The sequence below is a fragment of the Enhydra lutris genome, unplaced genomic scaffold (genome assembly GCF_002288905.1).
Source record: "Enhydra lutris kenyoni isolate GAN:26980312 unplaced genomic scaffold, ASM228890v2 scaffoldscaffold9, whole genome shotgun sequence".
Classification (NCBI taxonomy): domain Eukaryota; kingdom Metazoa; phylum Chordata; class Mammalia; order Carnivora; family Mustelidae; genus Enhydra; species Enhydra lutris.
This window is the reverse complement of record NW_019154093.1, coordinates 58,585,387-58,603,927: the sequence shown is the minus strand read 5'-3', so window position 1 is coordinate 58,603,927 and position 18,541 is coordinate 58,585,387. Positions and strand designations below refer to the sequence as shown.

The window sequence follows — 18,541 nt, the reverse complement described above, 5'->3', positions numbered from 1 at the left end:
GAAGAACTGTTTTAAATTAGCTGAAGGAAGTACCAATAATTATATCTGAAGAATATAAAGATGACAGAAAGGCTGGTTTGGTAAATGATTTTAAAGCAGATATGAGGATGGCTGAATTTAACAAGTAGAAAAGATATCACTGGAAACAACGTTAAGGATAACTTAAGGACACGCTGGTTTTAACAGCTGAAGAACAGAATACGTAGCTGTCATAAGACTAAGGAGGCGATGAGCAGCTCTGCTGAAAGAAATGTTAAGAAAGAAAAAAAAGTAGGCGCCTGGGTGGTTCAGTTGGTTAATCGACTACTTTTGGCTCAGGTCACGATCCTTGAGTCCTGGGATCAAGTCCTGCATTGGGCTCCCTGCTCGGCAGGGAGTCTGCTTCTCCCTCTAACCCTCCCCCTCTCATGCTCTCTCAAATAAATAAAATCTTAAAAAGAAAAAAAAGTGATAGTAAATAAGGTGCTCTTAGGTTCCCAGTCACCTTGGACAATGCCATAATCCTTTATCTTCCAAATAAAAAAGTCAAGCTGGTGGAGAAATAGTGAACAATTTAGTCTTCATTGTGTGTAATTCACTTCACAAAGGCTATATGGTGGTATGTTTTACAAAATCTCTTTTTTTTTCAGAGAGAGAGAGTGAACAAGACGGGGGGGGGGGGCGCTGAGGGAGGGGGAAAGGGAGAGAACCTTAAGTAGACTCCATGCTGAGTGCTGAGCCCAACACAGCTCCACTCAGTGCTCAATCTCACAACCCTAACATAAAAACTAAGCCGAAATCAAGAGTCAGATGCTTAACCAACTAAGCCACCCAGGCATTCCTTGACCTATTCTAAACCACACAGCAGGATCTGCAGGCAAAGGTGTCAGCCAACAAAGAGACTGTCCCTTGGTACAAATGATTCTAGTTCAAACTACAGTGGTTTCATAATACCTTGTGCATCAGATAAGACTTTAATAAGCTTTTCTTAAGGCAAAGATCTTTAATTAACTTGGGTCTCATTACATTTATGTCATTAAGTTTTATAGCATTGATATTCTTTTACCACATGCCTTGTGTTGCAATATTCTCTATGAAACATGAATTATTTGGGACATTATTTCATTTAAGCCTGTTTGAAATTGGATAATATGGTTCAATTATGCAACAATTTTTGTTACCTTTTCTGTATTATGGCATTTGCCCCTCAATAATAAATTTCCTCTCAAATTCAGCAACTAAAATATTGTAAATGTTTAAGCATTTCCCAAGAGGCAAAACTCTAGGAATGTTCATATATGTTTTTGCTTAAAATTATATTGGATTTTTTTTTTAAAGATTTTATTTATTTATTTGACAGACAGAGATTACAAGTAAGCAGAGAAGCAGGCAGAGAGAGAGAGGAGGAAGCAGGCTCCCTGCTGAGCAGAGAGCCCGATGCAGGGCTCGATCCCGGGACCCTGGGATCATGACCTGAGCCGAAGGCAGGGGCTTTAACCCACTGAGCCACCCAGGGGCCCCTATATTGGATTTCTTTAAATTTATAAAATATTGTACTAATTTTTGATAAAGACTGAGTAAATTAGTAACTTTAGTACACAGGTTTTTTGTTTTGTTTTTTAGTACATACAGTTTTCTAACAACAAAGTCAGTTCAGTTGGATCCTGAGATCTAGTATCTACTGGAAAACTTTAACATTCTTACTCTAGGATTATTATATTAATAGGATTAATAGAAATAACTGGCATAGCAGAAAGCAAAGTTCAGGTTTTGGGATTAAAGCTAAAACAGCTAAGAAACAATATTTATATTTATTAATTTTCTGATTTTAAGTGTAAAATCCTTAATAACTATACTTAAAATATAACCATTTCCCCACAATTAAAATGTGTGCAATGGTAACATTCTACAGAAAACTAGGATTACTCTCTACATATTTCAAAAAGTAATGTATCAACAAACGTATATATAATGATTTAAATTACCTTTCCTCTTCTCGAACCCATACTGGAGTTTTTGGAATTTGTGCTTCAAAAAACTTAGATGCTTTATAACAAAAATTGCTGCAAAAACACTGAAAGGAACATTTTTAAATTAGCAAATTATTTTTTCTTATAGTACAACACAACTTATGTACAGAAATCATAAACATATAGTTCAAAGAAAATAATGAAAATCCATGAATCCACCAGCCAAGGTAAGAAATAATGTATAGTACCTTTGAAGCTCTGCATATGTCTATCCCAGATAGTGTCACTTTCCATATTCCCTAGAAGTAACCACTATCATGAATTCTGTGTTCCTCATTCCCTTGCTTCCCTTTAGTTTTGCTATCTGTATACACATACCTACAAAAGATACCATTCAGTTTTGCCTAATTCTAAACTTTGTCTAAATATAACTATACTGCTATGTTTTCTGGGTTTTTTGTTCCATGTTATATTTTTCAGATTCATGTAGATGTAGCTCATATATTTGTATTCGGTATTACAATCTACTGTATATCACCTTTATTGTTTAAGAATGTTGAGCTGTTTCTAACTTTTCAGCTATCACTACATTGTGCTTATAAATTTTTTTCAAGAATTTTTAAAATTAAAAAAACTGGTAAAATACACATAATTTACCATCTTAACCATTTTTAAGTGTTATAGTTCAGTGGCACTAAATACCTTCTCACTGTAGTACAACCATCACTATCATCCATCTCTAGAATGCGTTTCATCTTACAAAATGAAACTCTGTACCACTAAACAATATCTCCCCATTTCTGCTTCTTCAAACTATCACCATTCTACTTCTGTAACTATAAAATTCAACACTCTAGTTATCTCATATAAGTCGAATCATTTAATATTCGTCCTTTTGTGCAGGCTTATTTCACTTAGCATAATGTCTCAAAGTACATTCATGTTGTAGCATGTGTCAGAATTTCCTTCCTTTAAAAGGATGAATAGGGACGCCTGGGTGGCTCAGTTGGTTAAGCCGCTGGCTTAGGCTCAGTGCATCCCGGGTCCTGGGATCAAGTCCCGCATCAGGCTCCTTGTCCAGCAGGGAGCCTGCTTTCTCTCTCTGCCTCTGCCTGCGACTCTGCCTGCTTGTGCTCTCTTTCTGACAATAAATAAATTAAAAAATCTTAAAAAAAAAAAAAAGGATGAATAATATTCCATTCTAATTATGTGGCATATTTCGTTAATCCAACTAGGAATGTTGATATACATACACAGTTGTACAAACGGGCAAGGAATTCCTTAAAATATACACCAAAGAATAGAAAGGCTTGGCCATAAAAAATGTGGGGACTTCACGTTACTAGATAATACCAATTTCTCAAAAAGGATGCAATTCTATTTAACCAGTAGTATAAAGAGTGTCTGATATTGTCAGATTTTTATAATATATTTTGCTAATTTGGGGGCTGTGAAAATGTAAATCAATGTGTTTTCATTTATTTCTGGATTACTAATAAGGTTGAACATCTTTTCATATATTCATTATCAAGCTCCTATAAAATTTTCTAGGGGTACCTGGGTTGCTCAGTCAATTAAACATCTGACTCTTGATTTGGGCTCAGGTCATGGTCTCAGGGTTGTGAGATGGGAGTCCCATGTCACGACTTCATGCTCAGCATGAGATTCTTTCTCCCTCTTCTATTGCCTGGCCCCCCCACCCTGACTTGTTCACTCTCTTTCAAAGAAAAAAAAAATTCTACAAAGTTTTCTGTCTTTCCCTGGTTATGAATCGGTGGTCAGTGGGAATTACACCTCCTTCTGATTTATAGCTTATTTTTTCACCCTTTGTTGGAAACTTCTGATAAGCAAAATGTTTTTAATTTTTTTTTTTTAAGATTTTATTTATTTGACAAAGAGAGACACAGTGAGAGAGAGATCACAAGCAGGGGGAGTGGGAGAGAGGGAGAGTGTTGAGCAGGGAGCCTGATACGGGCCTCAATCCCAGGACCTCGGGATCATGACCTGAGCCAATGGCAGATGCTTAACAATTGAGACACCCAGGCACCCCACAGGTGTTTTTAATTTTAATGTAGAAAAACTTACCAATTTTTCCTCTATGGTCTGTAATTATCTATCTTATTTAAGAAATTCTCTCTTCCAAGTTTATAAAGATACCTTCCCATATTCTCTTTGAAAAGCGTATCTTTTAAATTTAAATCTTACTGAAACAGGGATTAATTTTCAGTTTTTCCATTTGGATAACTATTTGTGCCAGTACTATTTACTGAAAAATCCATACTTTCTCCACCGATCTACAGTATTTCTGTTGTCACACATAGTGTCCACCCATGTGGTGAGTATGCATCTGGCTCTCTATTCTGTTCCATGATTTACTTGCCTGAATTTGTGCTGTTATGCACTTCTAGTTCTTATTTTATTTAAATTTTATTTTATTTTTAGAGAATGACAGTAAGAGAATATGAACAGGAAGGGAGGGTGCAGAGAGGAAGAGAAGAAAGGGAGAGAATCCCAAGCCAACTCCACGCTTAGTGTGGGAGCCAGATGCAGGACTTAATCCCACTACCTTAGGATCATGACTTGAGCTGAAATCAAGAGTCGGATGCTTAACTGACTGAGCCACCCAGGTCCCTTTTTAATTTTTAAATGTTCAAGTATTAATTAAAGTACAAGCAATTTTTACTAACACCTTGAATGAAATATTTCCAAATAAACTTTTAACGTGGCTACTTCCTAAAAGGCAAACTTTTCAAACAATTCTTTTTAGAATTCCATTTAATATATTAAAAAATAACTGCCACATTGAGACTAGCCTTTAAGCTTACCTTTCTTTCAGTAATATCATAGACTTTATTGGTTTTGGTGGAAATTTTATATTTCTGTTTTGGTACCTAAAAAAAAAAAAAAAAAAAAAAGAAAGTATAGCTTAAGAAGAATTCAAGTAATAAATATAAACTTTATGTTACTAGATTACTAGATTAAATCATCTACATATCATATCTTTAGCTAACTCATGTCATTAGTTCATGGCCTCAGTTTCATTTCTTGTCTTATCTACAAAGTATTTGTTAAATATAAAAAAATTTAAGCTTCTGGGACGCCTGGGTGGCTCAGTTGGTTAAGCGGCTGCCTTCGGCTCAGGTCATGATCCCAGCGTCCTGGGATCGAGTCCCGCATCGGGCTCCTTGCTCAGCAGGGAACCTGCTTCTCCCTCTGCCTCTGCCTGCCTCTCGGCCTACTTGTGATCTCTCTCTCTCTCTCTCTGACAAATAAAATCTTAAAAAAAAAAAAAAAAAAAAAAATTTAAGCTTCTATTTAAAAAAATTCATTACTTACAGCTCCTAGTTTCTTCTGACATAAGGGATAACCGCAGAGTTTAATAATAGAACGTTCATCCACGACATCGCTGTAGTGAGCTGGTGTGATGAACTTCCCCTATAATGAAATGAGAGGGGCAATGCCCCACTAGATTATTGGACAAGTTCATTTATCAGCTCTCTAAGCCTCACTGATTTCATCTGAAAACACAGGGATAATAGATCTATCTCACAAGTATGATATTAGAATCAGAGAAGAAAAGAAAAGAAATACACTTAGAAAAGCATTTAACACATAGTAAGCACTCAAAAATGTTAGCTATTAAAAAACAACAACAACCTGAAAAGACTTCTGCCAATAGACTATATTTTTGTATATCTATCTTTGTAGATATACAGTTCATGAAATAATTCTGAGGCAGGAGAAAGAAGTGGTGTGCAATAGTGATTGCTATTCCAAAGCAAACCACTGTAAAGTTTATTTTATTTAAAAAATGTATTATTTAAAAAATAAACCATGTAGAATAAAATAAAATTTACATGTTTTTAAAGAACTATCTTAAAAAACAAAGTATGTCAAAGGTGTCATTGTGACTCCTGACAAGTTTTTGTACAAAATCTTCCAGCTTCTGGAAAACTGTACAGGAAACTGATGAGGTGGTTATAAGCAGACACCAAATATTTCCCCTTGATATATCTTCATGTTCAAATCTCAACTCATAATTATTTCATAATTGTGAGATCATTTTTGAACAAGTTTTTCTGTTTTCCCAGAGGCTAAAATACTTTTTACTAAGAATAATACAAGATATTTGTTTCAAATGAAGCATTTCTGGTTTGTCTTTGTCTTTAGTGTCATCATGCATGCAGATTCTGATGTAGTTACCTATATCGATTTAAATATTATCCTATTCGTGGGGGAATAGGTGAGCCTGGTGATGGGTTTTAAGGAGGGGAGAGATTGCATGGAGCACTGGGTGTTAATATGCAAACAATAAATCATGGAATACTACATCAAAATCTAATGATGAAGTGTATGGTGACTAACATAACATCATACAAAAAAATCCTATTTATATTCCTCTTGTTTAGGAAAATCTCTGAGCTACACTGATAATTATTTTTGCAATGGAAGCTGAGTTTTAATTTTCCTTTTCTTTTTTCTCTTAAAGATTATGAGGATATAACAGAAATTTTCATTCAAAATTTTATTGCAATAGAGCTATTAAAAGAAAAAAAACTTTTAATGCAAATTATAATTCTCATTATGTGTTAAATAAAAAATGATCTATATTCCAGGTTTTTAAAATATCAACACTAATAGAACTACATTAACAAATAATAACTTTCTGAAATTGAGGAAGACACAAAGAAATGAAAAAATGTTCCATGCTCATGGATTGGAAGAATAAATATTGTGAAAATGTCTACGTTTCCCAAAGCAATCTACACATTTAATGCAATCCCTATCAAAATCCCATCCATTTTTTTCAAAGAAATGGAACAAATAATTCTAAAATTTATATGGAACCAGAAAAGACCTCAAATAGCCAAAGGAATATTGAAAAAGAAAGCCAAAGTTGGTGGCATCACAACTCCGACTTCAAGCTCTATTACAAAGCTGTCATCATCAAGATAGTATGGTACTGGCACAAAAACAGACACATAGATCAATGGAACAGAATAGAGAGCCCAGAAATAGACCCTCAACTCTATGGTCAACTAGTCTATGACAAAGCAGGAAAGAACGTTCAATGGAAAAAAGACAGCCTCTTCAACAAATGGTGCTGGGAAAATTGGACAGCCACATGCAGAAAAATGAAATTGGATCATTTCCTTACACCACACACGAAAACAGACTCAAAATGGATGAAGGACCTCAATGTAAGAAAGGAATCTATCAAAATCCTTGAGGAGAACATAGGCAGCAACCTCTTCGACCTCAGCCGCAGCAACTTCTTCCTAGGAACATCGCCAAAGGCAAGAGAAGCAAGGGCAAAAATGAACTATTGGGACTTCATCGAGATCAAAAGCTTTTGCACAGCAAAGAAACAGTTAACAAAACCAAAAGACAACTGACAGAATGGGAGAAGATATTTGCAAACGACATATCAGATAAAAGGCTAGTATCCAAAATCTATAAAGAACTTATCAAACTCAACACCCAAAGAACAAATAATCCAATCAAGAAATAGGCAGAGGACACAGATGGCCAACAGACTCATGAAACAGTGCTCCACATCACTCGACATCAGGGAAATACAAATCAAAACCACAATGAGATACCACCTCACACCAGTCAGAAAGGCTAAAATTAACAAGTCAGGAAATGACAGATGCTGGCGAGGATGCAGAGAAAGGGGAACCCTCCTACACTGTTGGTGGGAATGCAAGCTGGTGCAACCACTCTGGAAAACAGCATGGGGGTTCCTCAAAAAGTTGAAAGTAGAACTACCTTATGACCCAGCAATTGCACTACTGGGTATTTACCCTAAAGATACAAACATAGTGATCTGAAGGGGCACATGCACCCGAATGTTTATAGCAGCAATGTCCACAATAGCCAAACTATGGAAAGAACCTAGATGTCCATCAACAGATGAATGGATAAAGAAGATGTGGTATATATATACACAATGGAATACTATGCAGCCATCAAAAGAAATGAAATCTTGCCATTTGCAACGACATGGATGGAACTAGAGGGTATTATGCTTAGCGAAATAAGTCAATCAGAGAAAGACAACTATCATATGATCTCCCTGATATGAGGAAGTAGAGATGCAACATGGGGGTTGGGGGGGTAGGAAAAGAATGAAACAAGAATTGATCAGGAGGGAGACAAACCATAAGAGACTCTTACTGTCACAAAACAAACTGAGGGTGACCAGGGGAGGGGGGTATGGAGAGGGTGGTGGGGTTATGGACATTGGGGAGGGTATGTGCTATGGTGAGTGCTGTGAAGTGTGTAAACCTGGAGATTCACAGACCTGTACCCCTGGGGCTAATATATTTATTAAAAAATTAAGAAATTTAAAAAAAATAATAACTTTCTGTTATTAAAATAGGACAACACACAGAGTATGGGAAATAACATTAGGATAATTAGAGCAAAGTGATGAAAATCAAGTGAGATTAGCTGACCTATTTAAAGAACTACTATTAAGGGGTAAAATATGTATGTTATTTTTCATTAGTGTATTTTAAAGTTATACAACAAGGAATGCATAATAGGTGATTATTTTAAAATGCATGAATTATACAGCATGCTACCTGCATCTAATGACTGAGAACAGATTCAAAGATTTTTATAATATAAGGAAGTGTCAGACTGCATAGATTTAAAGATCTAATACTACAAATGTCATAATTTCCCAAATTAACACATACGCATTCCCTTAGGAATTCTTCTGTAATATCCTCTTCTAAAAGCTGCTCAACGATATGTAGAGCTTTTCTCTCAAATTCAATTTTCTTTCTCACAGCTGCTTCTAGTTCTGCTCTCCTAAAATTAAAAAACAAAAAATTATTTAAAATTTAAACGTTTGGGGCACCTGGGTGGCTCAGATGGTTAAGCATCTGTGTTTGGCTCAGGTCAGGATCTCCAGGTCCTGGGATTGAGCATCCGGCTCCCAGCTCGGGGGAATCTGCTTCTCCTCTTGCCTCTCCCCTTGCTTATGCACGCGCTTGCTCTCTTTCTCTCTCTCTCAAATCAATGAATAAAATATTAAAAAAAAAAATTTAAAAGTTATTCTACTTATGTTTTATCATAGCCAATTTTCTTAGAACATATCACAAACATAATGTGCTATTTTGCTTTTTAAATTTGTATTGTTACTTTTGATCCAATACTTTTCAAAGTATTAACACATAGAAGTCTGCCACAATAATAGGATTATTTGATTTCCCAGACTTAGAGCACAAGGAAGAAAATGAGGTGAAATCTTTTTGCCAGTTAGTGTTTATACTCCTCACACTCCTATGTGCACCTAAAGATGGACTTTTCCTTTGAAATCCTTAGAAATCAGAAAGATTAGAGAGGAAAAATACGACTTCAGCTGTTCTTATAAGTAAAAATGTATTTGTGTCAAGTCTCAAAAGTTAATGATAGCCCAGTTGACTAGATAGAGTCCTATTTGCAAAGAAGTGTTTACTTACTTTTGTTATTAAGTCTTATTAAAAAATGATATTGACATGACAATGTAGTTTAGGAAAACAATCTTCCTATAAGGGCTGGTCCTTGCCCTGGTACCAACAGGACCGTCAGCCTTTGCTGGCCCCTACACATCATGGAACATAAAAGCAGAGGCTACCTGATCAGACAATGGCTCTAGGAGAATGGTTCTCAATCCTAGCTACACATTAGGATCATCTAAGGAGATTTCTTTTAAAGATATTATGCCTAGGTCCTAGTACAGGCTAACTCAAGCAAAATATCTGAGGATGGGGCCTAGTTACTGGTGTTTTCTTAAAAGTGCTCCAGATAATCCTAATGTGCAAAAGGGTTGAGAGTCCTTGCCATAGGACCAAACATACTTACCATCTTGGTAACTTATTTGTCCTATCCTGCACTGGTTTCTACTTTCCTACCAGAACTACCTCAGCCAGTCTCTTGGGCTTTGATGTGGCTCTATATCTGGATCTATATTCATTTTTTTTCTCCCTACTTTCATTGACTCTCAAGACTTTAGACTCTAATTTCTTGCCTAGAAAAATAATATTCTACAAAAACAATATAATATGTATTAATAATATTCTACAAAAAAGAAGGATGACACAGGATTGACAACTCTTTCTTTTGCCAAATAGGGACATTAAAACAAGAAGAAATTTGCAACTAACAACTGTTCTCCTACGATTTCATAAAGGCCATTCTTACATCGAAGAAGTATAAAAGACATGAATACAGATGAAAAAAAGTTCTTTATATTAAATGTATTTGGTTTTATGAAAAACATTATTTTATTTTTCTCATATTGCTGCCCACCAATAAAAGCTATGCCAGGTACTAGGATCAGTCTACAACTTGCACTAAGGAATTGCTGACTCAAAGTATTAACTACGTCAACCCGAAGTAAGAGTCACACTCACTCTTAACTGATGCCTAGAGCTGCTTCCCATGAACAGCCCTATCTCGCTGCTGCCCTCTCTCCTAAATGATGACAGGTAGTATGGTGTATAGCAGTGGTTCTCAAATTCTTTGGTCTCAGCATTCCTTCACACTCTTAAAATTATAACTTTGGCTTATGTGGCTTATCTGTATTGATATTTGTAATACTTGGATTAAAAATGAGAAAAGTTTAGGGGCGCCTGGGTGGCTCAGTGGGTTAAAGTCTCTGCCTTCAGCTCAGGTCATGATCCCAGGGTCCTGGGATCGAGCCCCGCATCAGGCTCTCTGCTCAGCAGGGAGCCTGCTTCCCCCTCTCTCTCTGCCTGCCTCTCTGCCTACTTGTGATCTCTGTCTGTCAAATAAATAAATAAAATCTTTTAAAAAAATGAGAAAAATTTAAAGCACTTATTAATGCATTATAATAATAGTAACAATAAACCCATTACATGTTAATAACATTTTTAAATAAAAAACTTAGTGAAAACAGTAGAATTATTTTGTATTTTGGCAAAGTTCCTTAATTTCTGGCTTAATAGTATTTGGTTGGATTGAATGTAGAAGTATTTTTCAGTTGGCATAGATTTATAAAGGATCACTCCCTTCAACAACTATTTGGTTACCTACCTCCATGGATTTTTAATTGTTTCATCATGTTGGATAATCTGTTCACAATACATCTCAGTGTATTTATACTTCCCACACTATACTGCTCAGAATAAAATAAGAACTCCTTGGGTTTGTGGTCAGATCACTATTGAGGAACATTGCAAATTACCATCATTATCAATATTAACTTTACTCTTGCAGTGTACCATAAAACCAAGTTAGTATAATCATGATGCTCCACAGGGAAATATTCTCTAAAACAGATCGCAAGGGGCGCTTGGATGGTACAGTCAGTTAAGTGTCTGACTCTTGGTTTCCACTCAGTTCGTGATGTCAGTGTCATGGGATTGAGCCCCTCCTCAGACTCCTCACTCAGGTGGTATCAGCTTGCGATTCTCTCTCCCTCTCCCTCTGCACCTTCCACTCATGTGCATTCTCCCTCTCTGATAAATGAATCTTCAAAAAAAAAACACAAAAAACAAAAACCCACCAGATCTCAAATACATCCAATTTCTCCATTACTAGATGACCACCATTCCTAACATCTTAAATTTTTAAACTGGGTGCCTGGGTGGCTCAGTGGGTTAAGCCTCTGCCTTCTGCTCAGGTCATGATCTCAGGGTCCTGGGATGGAGCTCCACATACGGTTCTCTGCTCAGCTCCCTCCCACCCTCTGCCTGACTCTCTGCCTACTTGTGATCTCTCTGTGTCAAGTAAATAAATAAAGTCTTTAAAAAATTTTTTTAACTTAAATTCCATCACTCTCTTAATTAGAAAATCTAAATTTATCACCACAGCCCACCAGATACTACATGAATAGAATCCTGTCTAAGTTTTTCCTATGTTCATTTCTTCCCTTGCTCAAAATGCCATACACTACCCAGTATCCTTCCTTTCTTTGAACTTGTTAAGCTTTTTCTTCTTTCAGGGTCTTTATATCTCTGGGTGGAGGTCTCTCCTCAGGACTCTCTGGTTAATGCCTACTTAGCTTCAGATCTCAGCTTATTACTTCCTTGGAGAAGTCTTTCCCTGATAATCCCCAGCTAATTTGAACTCCTCTTATTTCCACCTGATAACATCATGGTCTTTTCCGTTACAGTACTTACAATAGTATGTAACTATGGATTCAGTTGTGATAATTTAATTGGTATTTCTCTGTTCCACTAGAAAGGAACTGTGTTTATTCTGCTCAAAACCATATCCTCAGGGCCTAACACAGGTCTGGCATAGCTCACATTTGGTAAATAATTTTGGAAAGAGTGAGCAAATGAAAGCCAGTATCTGCCTGATAAAGGAGAAATCACAGAGGTGCCTGGGGGTCTCAGGTGGTTAAACACTGACTCTTAATTACAGCTCAGGTCATGATCTCAGGGTGTGAGATCAAGACCTAAATCGGGATCTGTGCTCAGTGGAAAGTCTGCTTGAGATTCTCTTTCTCTCCTTCTGTCCCTCCCCAACCCCCCAACACTTACACTCACCCTCTCTCTAAAATAAATACATCTTTTTTTTTTTTTAAAGGATAAACCACAGACATATGTATTTTAAACATTTTCAGAGACTACTCCTATTCTAGAAACTTTTTTGTTACAGGAGATAAATCTAGCCTTTTTAGGAAAGGCCAAGAAACAGAATAGGACTTTTTGCTGAAAATATGGACACAATGTAAACAAACAATAGTAAGAGCTTCTTGGGGTCTCTGGCACATAAAGTAATGAGAGGCAAGCATACCTAAGAAGTGGAAAAGGAGTACCTGGTTAATTCAAGAATGTTTACTTTCTACAGATACTCCTTCCTTCACCAGCAATCTAATAGTGTCTTGATTTAGTTTTCTTAAAACCTGGAGTGGAGAGATATAATGAGTCTGTATGAGAATTTATAATGCTTCTCAGATCTTCCCCTTCTCTCCCATAATAATTTTTTCTAAGGTATTACCCATTGTTTTTAAACATGAGACAAGCAGATATGTTAATGCAGTTTTCCAAGTTGTTCTCATACCTTTTAGAAGCATCTTCTTGTTTTAAGGCATTTGTCTGTTTAGCACCTGCAATAATAATAAAATAGTAGGTCAAGTCTACACAAACTATAGGACAGATTCCTACTCAAACTGCAGACCTTTTTTTCTTTTCCCCACACATGACTTTCCAATCCTACGTGTAAAACAAATGAAATGGGCAGGAAATTCAGTTTGCTTGTGTTATTTCCGAATTTCTCTTGGTTAAAATGTATCTCCTTGGGGGTTCTATTTTCTCACGTACCACAGCTGCACAGTTACGTCCTCCTGAAAATCTGAGATATGGATACTTTTAGAGGCAACCTGTCTCTGTCCCCCGAATGTTCGCTCACAGGGAAAGACCGAGGCTGGGAGTGACACCTCAGAGGAACCGGGGACCAAAGCAGCAGTACATCTCCAAGGTGAGCTGTCCTGGTCACTTGCCCACTCTGGCAAGCCAGCTCTAGACTCCCGCACCTCTACTCCCTTTCCCTCAGAGACAGCCCATTCCGGGGAAAATCTTGGAACACTACTGTAAAGAGGTGGGGCTTTGGCCGGAGGTCTTTTCCAGAAGACCCAGGCCGGTGATGGGACGCTCTCGGCCTTCTCCGCCCTAGGGACCTCCACTACTGCAGCGGTCTTTCCGGTGTGCCCGCCTTAGTGTGGAACCCTGCAGGGCTCAGTTCTCAGGGTGCAAACGTGGGAAGAGGCCCATTTTCCTACCTGCGGCGTTTCGGGAGGCGCGGGGGACCCGGGCCTTGAGGTTGGAAGAACCGTGCCCGGCGGAGTCTGCCATGGGAAGCGTCGTCTGAGGGTCAGGCGGGTGCTGGCTTCTCCCTTTGAAGCTCCGCCTCCCCTCGCGTAGCGCGGGGCGGGGCCGGCGGGGCGGGGGCGGGGGCGGGGCCCGGAGAGAGGCCTGCGCGGTGGGAGGAGGTGGAGGAGGGCCCAGAAAACAGCGAGAGGTCGGTCGGTAAGTGGTCGCGCCTGGGAGTCCGGGAGGGCCGGGATAGCAACCAGCTGTGAGCCGCGGAGGACCCGGCGCCACGGCCTGCAAAGCCCCGCGAGGTCATGGGGCCCGAATGCCTAGGCGAGCAGGAATCGGGAGAAATGGCTTCCCTTGGATGCAGTCCGCACGCGCGCTGGAGTTTTAGCCGCCCTGGAGCGCGGGCCGTGAGGACCCGGCTGACCCGTACCCGCGCTGCGGGCCTGGGGCTGGGTCTTCCCGCTGGGACAAACGATGGCCTGCGGGAACGGAACGGTGCTCTCCTGAGGGCTGCTGGTTGCTTCGTCTCATTACGATACAGGGATTACACCAACTGGATTATTTGGGGGACTGCATCTCTTACAGCAAAATGTCCGGGTCACACTTGGGGCGGTAGGAATCTGATCTGAACTTTCACCCACTCTGGATGTATTTTATTGGTTCCAATTTTTGTGAAGTGGGACACTGAAAAAAATTTTTTGCTTCCCTAATGACTAGAATTGACTTCAGGAACTATTTTCAGAAATTTTTTCAGAAAAGAAATACTTTGCCTTTTTAAAGCCATTTACTTAGTCCATATTTGCGCTCCTGTGGGGCGTACCATAAAGGATTTTTTTTTCAAATGTCTTTCAAAACTGTTATCTAGAAAACTTAAAAGATGCAAATTTTTTACTTCTTAGGCTAAGATGCTTTCTGTAAAAATATTTCAGCATTAAACCTTCACATTTTTTCTTACTGTATTTAATAATAATTCATCATAATGAAACATAACTTATTAATACTTTAGTATCACTGATAGTTAACTTTTATATTTCAGCATCAAAACTAGGAAAAATAACGAGGGATGGCTGTGGAAGAGCTTCAATCCATAATAACGAGATGTGTAAGTAATTTTTTTTTTCTTTTCATAAAGTTAAATACCAGATTATTTTTAGTTATAATTAGGGTCACTCAAATTACTTATCTTCTTTAATCCTTGCTTTGTTTGACTTGTGAATAAATAGCAGGAGGGCTGGAAGGCAGATTGGATTATTTCTCCAAATGACCTACTTGTCTAACCTTTTAAATTTTTAATATTAATCCTTATTGTAGGATTTTTTGGCAGACTGGATTTCAAGATCATTCATTAAAGTACTTTTTAGGCTTATCCTAATTTTTACACATATGCTTATGTGCAACTTACCTAGAATTCAAACAGATTTCCTTTTTTTTTTCCAGAGAGAGAATAAAATCAGTAGTTGTTAAATTTTTATTCACCAAAACATGTTTGTCTTCATTCTGTTTCTGTCAGCAAATCCTAGAAGAACAAGACTTTAAAGAAGAAGATTTTGGCCTATTTCAGTTAGCAGGCCAAAGATGCATAGATGAAGGGCATATAGAGCAGCTATTAGAAATTATTCAAAATGAAAAGAATAAGGTAAGTACAATGTTTATGAGTACTTCTTAGTCTTTACTAGGAGATAACAGCTACATGATACTATTATTTGTCCACTTATTTATTCACCAAACTTTTAAGGATTAAATTTCTACAGTAAGAAAGTAGAAAACAAAAAAGGAATTAGGGCTATCCACATACTTGAAGGTACTTATAGTCTGGTGGAAGAGATAAGTATGTAAACAACTAGCAATAAGAAGGCAGAATAAATAAATGATAGTTAAAGTGTAAGTAAAATGCTTTAAAAGAGCAGGGATTATGGCTGGCTTAGGGATCAAAAGTGGCATCTGGATTATTAATTTACATTTAGTACTATAAGTATCAGGAAACCTAGATACTCATTTTTGGTGATCAGCACATTCTCTTCCTTCAGCCAAATGAATATGGAAAACCAAATAAGTAGGATAATATTTGGGGGGGGGTTGCCTGGGTGGCTTGATCCGTTAAGCGTTTGCCTTCTGCTCAGGTCATGATCCTGGGGTCCTGGGATTGAGTCCTGCTTGGGGCTCCTTGCTCAGCAGGGAATCTGCTTCTTCCTCTCTCTCTCTCTCAAGTAAATACATAAAATCTTAAATAAAAGGAAAAGATAATATTTGGGTGTGTAGAATCAGAATAGGAGGAGACCTAGATGGCCTTGCTGATATCATATCATACAGCTATGATTATTTAATATTTTCTTTAACTCCTTGATGTCTCCCAATTGTGTTCTCAAAGGATAACCTTTGAGAGTACCTTACTTATAGCTAATAATAATAAATTTAATAATGGCTAATATTTGTTAAACATTTATCATGTGTTAGATGCTGTCCTAAATGCTTTATATCTGTTAACTCATTTAGCTTCCCAGAATCCCATAAGGTACGGTTAAATTCATTTGTAGATAAGGAAACAGTCACTGAAAGGTAAGTGACTAGTCCAGAAGTAACTCAGTTTTTATGTAACATTTAGGGTTCAGACTTCTGCAGCCTGGTTGCAGAGCTCTTAACCACTCCAGTTAGCACTGTGTAGCACTTACAAGGAAGTTTTAGGGTGTTACAAGGGACTAATTGATTGTGATGACTGGGTTTCTAGCCCCCAGGAAGATAATATATTATATCCTGAACAGAAAAAGGGTAATCTAAGAATAGAGAATTTCTTGAAGGAGTGCAAGTAAATTTACTTTGGAAATATTTAAAGATGCAGCAGGCAGTTGAAAAGTAACGTTTGGAGGTCAGTCAAGAAACAGGAGATTAAAGTGCAGATTTGTGCATCATTATTAGAAATTGGGTGATTGAGGCACTTGGGTGGCTTAGTCACTTAAGCATCTGACTCCTGACCGTGATCTCTGGGTTGTGGGACTGAGCCCTGTGTCAGGGCTTTGTGCTCAGCTGGGAGTCTGCTGGAGATTCTCCCTCTCCCTCTACTCTCCCCTCCCCACCCATTCACTCACTCACTCACTCTCCCTCTCTAAAAAAATAAATCTTTTTAAAAAATTAGGTGATTGTGTTAAGTAGAATTTAAATAAACATTTGAAACAAAACAAAAAAAAAGAAAATTAGGTGATTGTGATATTTTTAAGCATAGCAAGTTTGTCTTGGCTTGAGAATCACTTTTGTAATGTGTGGTCTGCTAAATTCACAGGTTCAAACACTGATAAGACAGTGTTTCAAACTGACTGCAACTTCATTTTCTTGCCAGTCAGAATCGATGAAGATTTACTATTACTCTACTTTGTGTAAATTAAAAAAAAAAAAAAAGGCTGTATGAATAGTTTGTCCTATAGAACAGGGCTTCTCAACATTAGTACTCAAGATATTTTGTAGCAAACCCCCCACTCCCCACCTCCCACAACTCCGTAATGACAATCAAAATTGTCTCCAGATTGCCAAATGTCCCTGGTAGACACGGAACAAAATTGCCCCCATTGAAAACCATAGGTATAGTGGGAAACGCAAGGGCTTTGGAGCTGGACAGATTTATATGCAGTTCCTGGTTCTGCCACATTTTAGTTGATATTGAGGTATGTCAGTAATCTCTAAACTTTTGGCATTCTCATCTGTCATTTGGGGATAATCTTACTCTGTAGATAATATTAAGCTATATAAGGTATAGTTTATGGATAGTATTGATTCCCCTTCCTTAAAATTATTCATTATATACATAACGACTAGATACCTTGCCGCTGAAATATTTGTAAAATATTTTATCAAAATTATTTGTTTTTCATTTCAGATATGCAAAATCTTACTCAAATTGGGAATTTCCAATATAGTTAATTATTCTCAGAGAATCACTTATAGGGTAGAAGTACATCAATGGAAAGGGAAAGAAGGGCTTAGTTGGAAAAGTAGAGTCTAACAGGAGCTAGTTAAGTTTTAAAAAACAAATATAGTCTTAGTAGATAATCGTGGAATAAGAGTAGTTTGGCATAAAATTTATAAGCTCATAATATAAATTTCTGATTAAAGACCTAAATATTAGGAATGCTTGGGTGGCTCAGTCAGTTAATTATCTGCCTTCGGCTCAGGTTGTGATCCCAGGGTCCTGGGATCGAGTCCCACATCAGGCTCCTTGCTGAAAAGGGAGTCTGTTTCTCCCTCTGCCTACCCCTCCCCCTGCTACTGTGCTCTCTCTTTCTCCCTCATTCTGACAATAAATAAATAAAATCTAAAGACCTAAATATTAGAAGTCTAGCCACACACAAACAATAGAAGAAAACAGAACAGAATATCAAATCTTTGGAGGAAGGGTAGTTTATTATACTTTAAGATAATAGACATCATTTTACCTGTGAGTATGGAGCACCTATTTTGTAATAGGCCCTTGTCTAGATGCCAGGAATAGATAGAGCAGTAAACAAAAATCACTGTCCATATGGATCTTAAATTCTAATGAAGACAGGTAGCTACCTGATATATAGTGTGTTAGAAAGTGATAAATACTATAGAGAAAAATAAAGCATAGTTGGGGGGATGTACCATGCTAGGTGAAATTGCAGAGATTTGACAAAAGGAGGGGTGTAAATAAACCATGGGGCTGTCTGGGAGAACAGTGTGCCAGGCGGAAATAACTAGCATAAAAATATTTAAAGAGAACAACTCAACTGTCTTTCTCATTGGATAAAAAAGGGTGGTTGTTTTGCTGTTTATTTTTTAAAAATCAATTTAGGTCTT

The 18,541-nt window shown here is 37.6% G+C and overlaps 2 protein-coding genes across 3 annotated transcripts in view; one reads left to right on the top strand and one right to left on the bottom strand.

Annotated features, from left to right (window-relative positions):
* LOC111143332 (RNA polymerase II associated protein 2) overlaps positions 1-13,772 on the bottom strand; it is an 82,216-nt gene extending 68,444 nt beyond the window's left edge. The window contains exons 1-6 of the mRNA XM_022497004.1: positions 13,696-13,772; positions 12,978-13,023; positions 8,657-8,771; positions 5,286-5,384; positions 4,775-4,840; positions 1,965-2,053 (exon numbers count right to left, since the gene is read on the bottom strand). Coding sequence (XP_022352712.1) covers positions 1,965-2,053; positions 4,775-4,840; positions 5,286-5,384; positions 8,657-8,771; positions 12,978-13,023; positions 13,696-13,768 — 488 coding nt within the window. The 5' untranslated portion in view covers positions 13,769-13,772. The remainder of the gene's footprint in view (positions 1-1,964; positions 2,054-4,774; positions 4,841-5,285; positions 5,385-8,656; positions 8,772-12,977; positions 13,024-13,695) is intronic.
* Positions 13,690-18,541, top strand: part of LOC111143333 (glomulin, FKBP associated protein) — a 35,790-nt gene continuing 30,938 nt past the window's right edge. Inside the window, exons 1-3 of one of the 2 annotated variants that reach the window (XM_022497005.1) lie at positions 13,690-13,949; positions 14,772-14,837; positions 15,246-15,371. In XM_022497005.1, the coding sequence (XP_022352713.1) occupies positions 14,799-14,837; positions 15,246-15,371 (165 nt within the window). In that variant the 5' untranslated portion in view covers positions 13,690-13,949; positions 14,772-14,798. Of the gene's footprint in view, positions 13,950-14,771; positions 14,838-15,245; positions 15,372-18,541 lie in introns of those variants that run through there. The other variant, XM_022497007.1, reaches the window with a different exon arrangement.